General features: G+C 40.8%; 1 protein-coding gene across 1 annotated transcript in view; it reads right to left on the minus strand.

The window, feature by feature from the left end:
• Positions 1-1,884: 1,884 nt before the first annotated feature.
• Positions 1,885-7,320, minus strand: part of LOC106809971 (methyltransferase-like protein 9) — a 20,047-nt gene continuing 14,611 nt past the window's right edge. The window contains exons 4-5 of the mRNA XM_014813211.1: positions 4,485-4,669; positions 1,885-4,148 (exon numbers count right to left, since the gene is read on the minus strand). Of these exons, the coding sequence (XP_014668697.1) occupies positions 3,943-4,148; positions 4,485-4,669 (391 nt within the window). The 3' untranslated portion in view covers positions 1,885-3,942. The remainder of the gene's footprint in view (positions 4,149-4,484; positions 4,670-7,320) is intronic.

A 7,320-nucleotide genomic window follows, 5' to 3' on the forward strand; every position in this document is an offset into this window, starting at 1 on the left:
GATATATCCATATATATATATATGTGTATAACACACACAGAGACACACACACACTCTCTCTCTCTCTCTCTCGCTCTCTCTCTCTCTCTCTCTCTCTCTCTCTCTCTCTCTCTCTCTCTCTCTCACCGTATGACGAGTGCTCGAAGTGATATGTGCGTTAGGCTCAAGGGTCTATGTCCCCCAGGGGTACTGCCGGAACGTACCCTGGGTACGGTCCGGTATACCGGAAAGTACCCTGGTAACTATCTATAGCTGATATGGTTAGGGTTAGGGTTAGGATTAGGGTTAGAGTTAGGGTTAACTGATTTCTATATCCACAACTTATTTCTATATTCACTATCTCTCCCCTGAGACCTACTCGTGTTAATACGGTGACGAGGGGCAACCCTAACTTTATACTGAACATTGGGGCAGCGTTATTTTCTAGTCATATCTTCTAGTCGGGGCCCGAGACGGCTTGCGCCCTTCATAGTTATACACAGCAGTGGCTTGGCAACTGGGTAGTGATGCTGCCAAGCTTTGATTAGCCGGGGCGAGGGTCGGAGAGTTACTAATTGGGAACAGTCAGACATGTTCGCCTTGATAGTTTACTTTTGTGAGCGGTATATATTCCGAGAGAACACTTCTTTCAAAATTTGTACTGCGTATGATTTGGAAGAACGATCGAGAAGAATAACATTTTACCTGAAATACAACTTGTTCCTGCGTTTTGAACACAATTTCTATGAATGACTATTCTTTCAATAAAGTACTATTTCGCCCGGGCATGACAGCGAACAAAGACTCACAACCGCAACTACACAGCATAGATTACGTTTCCCTAAATATTATGCCGAGAGTGTTAGAAGGGAAAGAGATAAACGAGAGGAGAAGACGATGAGGTCACTCACGTCAAAATTATAACATCAAAGCATATTAATTACTATAAAACTAGAGTAATTGTATTAAACTTGATCAATATGCTCCTCATCACATCACGCTCTGACAACAATCCTAATGAGCCGTACATACTTTTGGAAATGTTGACTCGTGGTGCATTATAGACACATACACGCGCACGCACACACGCACGCACATACACACACGCGCACACACACACAATGGCATCCATGCATACACACACACACATATATACACATGCGTATATATTATTAAACAGTGTATACTATGGTGGCCCAGTGTTATACCTAATAGTTTATCACAAGTCTTCGACGTGGCCCACTGTTATAATACATAAACATAACCATATACCGCTGAGTATGGTGGCTGAGTGCTATAATAGTTAATCACAAGCCTTCGACGTGACCCACTGTTATAATACATAAACATAATCTTATACCATACACACGTCCATAGACCATAGACGATATACACGTCGAAGACTTGTGATAAACTATTAGGTATAACACTGGGCCACCATACTCAGCGGTACATGGTTATGTTTATGTATTATAACAGAGGGCCACGTCAAAGTCTTGTGATAAACTATTATAACACTGGGCCACCATAGTACACCATAAGTTACAAAATTACACTTCTTACTCGAATATATGCACAGCATATTATAACATAGCCCGACGAGGCTGTGCGACTGATTGTTTATATACAAAGAATCAAAGAATTCGTCTTCTAAACCTAGCAAGACCGTTTCTTGGAGCTAATTATAACACAGCTATACGCAAAACTGACACAGACACAGTTATGTGCGAAGGGTCGTTGTCATATCAGGTATTACATATATGTACCGAGGTAGTTTTAGGTTGTTTAGAATTATGTTTATATTTTTATATGAAGTATGTTTAGGGTTAGGGTTAGGGTTAGGGTTAGGGTACACTTCTGTAGTACAAGTCTGGTACACTTTGTGTATACATATATGTAGCTCGGGTACATATTATATGTAGTACCTGATACGACAACGACCCCTTCAGCCACAGTTATGTGCATATAGAAATAACGAGCGAGATGCGATCAGTATGCGTGCTAGCAAAAATACGTTCCTGTAGTGTTTCCAACGAATGCAAGAACAGTCACTTGATCTGTTTGAATTGTCAAATCCACTGTGCAATACACATTCAGCACTAAAGGACATCACACCATTCACACTCCATCAATCTACACCCGACACCATCAGTTAATGCACTTGCTACACTTTATACTACCGTACCAAAAACCGTATGCAATGAATAAGATAGGACAATCGCTATGCTAGCCAGATGAAAATTTTGTCCTACGTGCTACGCTAGCGCCACCAAACGGCGAGCTATCTTCTGGCATATATACTTAGAATATCTTAGATGGATATTCTTAGTATATGCTGCAGGTTACCAGCTGCCTGATAAAAAAGCTCATTACCTACAATAATGAAGTGCTACCGTAAATAAATGTCATTATTTTGTTATTATGACATGAAGTCATTATTTCATTTGCTTTGCATATTCCGTTAGAACTCGCCAGTGACTGTGGCATCGGGCTGCGTATCTTACTCATGTACATAACTTCCCCCACCACGTTTCTATATTGTGTAGTACATGTGCGGTAAACACCTCCCTGGACGGGGGAAGCCCCTCAGATTCGGTGTACCTGTGGTTCTTTGAATTAATTAATTAATTAATTTTACATATCATATTATATATAAATTTAATTAATTAATTAGTTTTACATATCAACTTTGCCGATGCTCTTTCCTGTGGTTATTGCTGTGTATGACAGAACAGCTTTGACCGGCGCTTTTCCTAGCAGGCAACTTATGTGAGCCATTGTATGTTTGTAACGCCGACTGTCATTCACAAATTACAATGCGCCACCAGCCGTTAGTCGGTGCTAGTATTGCGCGTGACCCAATATTTTGGTCAAGTGTCTCATCTTACTGTTTAAGGTCATGGGGTTCATGGAATCATGGGTAATTGACATCGTATCGATTGATCGATCTGTGGTTTTGATACGAGTATAGTTTGATCCAGCATACGTGGTTCATTTGTAAGCGTGAAACTGCGAGTGCTACACCTACTATCTATCACAACCTATATCTTGTCAAGATATGTTCATGATACTATCGTTGTCACTTACACAGGCCTTACTGAATTAGATAACATAAATCGAATAATTCGAATTCATATACAGTACACAATTCGAAAACAAAATATATACCTACTGTACCTGAATCTCTGATGGTTTGACGGGTCCTTCAACCATAACTACCCTTTGGGCCACGTAAAGTTCTCAAAAAATATCTATAACATTTACACCTATTATCACATTAAACTTTTTGCATATTCCAATGCACTTGTGCAATATTATAACCTATGCATGTAGAGACCAGACCAGCAACTAACAGCGTATGTATGTGTGAAAGTTGAGCTAAGCATACACCATATATCATCCACAGATATTCTTGATAGAAAGAACATCGTTTTCGTTTGAGTTTAGGCAGAAAGAACATACTCGGAAACACATTCTCAGTGCAGACTGCGAGTACACACATTCAATGCCTCTTCCTTTGCTGCTAACTCAAGTTCTTTTTCTAAACATGTAACGTATTCCACCACGCAGAATATTCCAGTCCACTTCTCGGCTAATTAATATTCTACCTAGTTCAAGTGCGCAGCTGGATTTAAATACCTATCTGCCTGGTGTTACAGACAGACAACTCTAGCCAATCACTGTTGCAATAGAATGTTCTATTGGCACACATTTTGGCGTGCACACATGAAAAATCCAGCCTACCAATGACCTCTAACAGAGGTATCGCCGCCTTGCTCAGATTGGTAGGTCAATCACAAACCTTGCTGCCATGATTGCTCAATGGAAACTCACATGCTACCCGATTACAGTCCTGGGAGCACTCGGAATAATAATTGCAGTGCGGGCGGTGAGACATCATTGTCGTCACCGTTGTGACCATGTCCTCGTTGTCACACCATCTGTTCCGGGGTGCGCAACTACTCACCTGGACCTCAGTAGGAACAATGCATCATCTAGCCAGAAGATCGACTGGTGGAGGTCACCTTCACAAAGGTAGGGAACACGCGTGAACCTCTCCAACACAAACCCCGCAGGCTCGAACACGTTCCGCACCATGCTGTTCACTTGTTCTTCAAAAGTGCGTCCCTCTATGTGGAAGAACTCGGACGGTGTGTGGTCCACGGTGTCTGTGAAACCATCAATGCCAGAGTTATTCACCGAGCTCTATGATTTATATTATTCTATTCTAGTCTATTCTATTCCATTCTATTTTATTCTATTCTACTCCATTCTATTCTGTTCTATTCTATTCTATTCTTTTATATTCTCCTCCGTTCTTCTGCTAATTATTTTCTATTCTATTTTAAGTCTATTCATTCGCCATATTGACTTTATCAGCAACTTGTAAACTCTCACTTAGAAAACAGTGGGATTCACTTAAAGAATAATTTTTTGGGCATTTTTTGACAGTCACTATCATCTTGTCAACACACACGTTACGTACACATAAACACGTTACCTACCTGCCTCTACGTATGGCTCAAAAGGAATGACCGTCGCCAGCAGCAGTCTACCGGTTTCAGGGACTAACGCATCCTTAATGTTTCTCAGCATCGTAGCAGGTTGCTTGCAGCGGTCTAGAAGATTTAGACAGGACACAAGGTCATACTTCTGCGTTCCATTATGCCACTCATCTACTCCTAGGATTCTGAAATTAGAAGCAAACCAATGTCTAAATTCGTTACACTGACTGTATCGCTATCTAACATAATATCTTCCAATATTGACACACTCTTAACAGTATGAATTGGCATTAGGAAAGTGCTTAATTTGATACATTCAAACCAATAGTTATGCCTAGTACTAATATAACGCTCGTATAAGCAGGAAATCCCCAGGTTTCATCATCATTTTAGATAAATTAGATAGCAGTCACTCATGTTTACCTCTACTGCAATAATTATGCCTAATTGAACTCAAATGAAATTTCACAACTAAGTGTGAACATTACGAATATGTAAGTTTGGAATGAATAACAAGAGCCGCAGAGCGTCTGGGCTCATTTAAGTCATAGGTAGTGACACCTTTGTTAGGCGCAGATATGCAGATACGCAGTTGCGTACACATCATTTCAGCAACTTTCTGCATTCTGCATACCTCCCAAATCCCATTGGTTGTTACAAATCGCGTGCCTGAAACTCCTGTTTTATGGTGCATTGTGACCCTAACCCTAACCCTATTAAAAAAAAAAAAAATTCATTGTTGTAAAAATTATTTGTCGTTATTAAATTGTTGTAAATAAATCATGTAAATATTTGTATTAATTGGAAAAAAATAGTTGAATGGATAAAGATAGAAAAATACAGAAAACAGGTAAATAATAAAAAATCAGATGGGATTCGATCCAACGACCTTTGAGCCGTGACGCCTGTGCTGTACGCGTTCGGCTATCCAGGCTTATTGGGTTTCTAGATTATGGATGTGCCATGAATATGACAACACTGTGACGTCATTGAGGCAGTTCAGGAATCCATGTTTAACCCGATCCTCTTGAAGGTCAAAAGGTTATCAGACACTTACTCTTCGCACATCAGTGGAAAGCACATTTCATGGTCCTTTCAATAAAGTGATAAAAATGGTAGGTCAGCGCTGAAACAAAAAAGTTTTTCACTCTGTCCATTAGGCCATGTCCTCAGAAAATGTCTGATATCTGACCTTTCCCCCACTGCCCTTTGACCTGTGACCTCCAATTTCGCACTGGTAATGGGTTTCCTGCCCATCACACTATACACCGAATATTAAGAGCATAGGTCAAGCCGTTCAGATTTGTGCCGTATTTCCTCCTATACCTTAAGTTAAGGGGGAAATATTCCCCCTACGTTTACACATCTTGACCCTTGACCCCCCAAATTTGTCATCCCGAGTCCTTTTCACGACCCCCCCCCCCGACGTCCCGAATATCGTGACCGCAGGGGTAGACATAAGGACAATATGCAAGTTAGCCCGAAGAGCTAGTAAGGTAAGGTTTATACTAGTCCTTCTGGTTTTCAACTAGCCCTTAAAAGCATGATGTTGGTAGTGGTTGCGCGGGAAAATTGTTGATCTCACGAATGTTCCTTGATGCTTTCTGAAGGTATTGTGTATTGTTTATATTGTGTATATATTGTGTATTGTTGTATTGAGAGGTTTGTTTATTTACAATCATTTTATTATTAAAACAGCCAGATTGACTGTGAGTGTGACTATAACACTGTATTAGTGGTCCAGTTGTGGACCATTAGTGGAACCAGGGGCGGATCCAGGATTTTTGAAAAGGGGGTGTCCAGGAAGAAATAAAGGACACCTTTTCCTGCTTACTTTTTCTAGTGTTTTAAAAAGCTGCCGAAGGCCACTTAGGGGAGGGGGTTTGGGGGACCTCCCCCAAGATTTTTTTTTATAAATTGGTGCATTCTGAGAGCATCTGAGCAGTAATTTTGATGTCTAGAATGCAAAAATTTATCAGATCCGGTCCCCCCGGACGCCTGCGGACCCCTCTTTGCCCATTTCTAGGTTTTTATAACGAATTTACATATATATAAGTAAATCGTTATCAGAAAAACTAGCGCTAAACAAGATTTTTTTATGGAGACAATGTAAGAGATTGTGTGTGTGTGTGTGCGTGCGTGCGTGCGTGCGTGCGTGCGTGCGTGCGTGAGTATGCTTTTTCCCTTTTTTGTGGTAAAAAGGGGGGGTCCGGACCTCCTCGACCCCCCCTCTGGATCCGCCCCTGGGAACAGGTCTTCGATGATGGAGGTTGCCATGTTGATACCAGCACTATAGACGGGTCCCCCGACACTCTACATTGTGCTATTACATGAGCATTAATCTTAGTACGCGAAGACTGCATGCCAGTCTAATCATTTCCGTAACCAGTCACTTGTGTTAATGTTCCCGCTCGCCAAAATCCGGTTGCTTATAAACAGTGTTGTCAGGCCTGTGAGAGCTTGACTTTGTAAAAAGAGGAAACCCCAGAAAGGCGGTCGGGGGGGGGGGTCCTCCCCCAGAAAATTTTTGTTTTTCGAGATGCTCTGTGGTGCAATCTGAGACCTCTGGAGGGTATATATAGGTTGTTTAAACTTGGTCAGATTGATGCCTTTTTATGGTGACATCCAGTTTTTAAAAACGACTGGTTTTAACTGGGTGGTCTACAGTCAGATTTCTGTTCACACAGTCAAATGTTTACTATTTCACAAAGTCAGATTTCTGTCCACAGTCAGACTTCTGTCCACACATTGAAATTTTAATGTTTTTACATATCTTATCTTTATATACATGTATATACATTGTAATATTTTGTTTTAAATATATAATTATATATTT

The sequence above is a fragment of the Priapulus caudatus genome, unplaced genomic scaffold (assembly GCF_000485595.1).
Source record: "Priapulus caudatus unplaced genomic scaffold, Priapulus_caudatus-5.0.1 Scaffold400, whole genome shotgun sequence".
Classification (NCBI taxonomy): domain Eukaryota; kingdom Metazoa; phylum Priapulida; class Priapulimorpha; order Priapulimorphida; family Priapulidae; genus Priapulus; species Priapulus caudatus.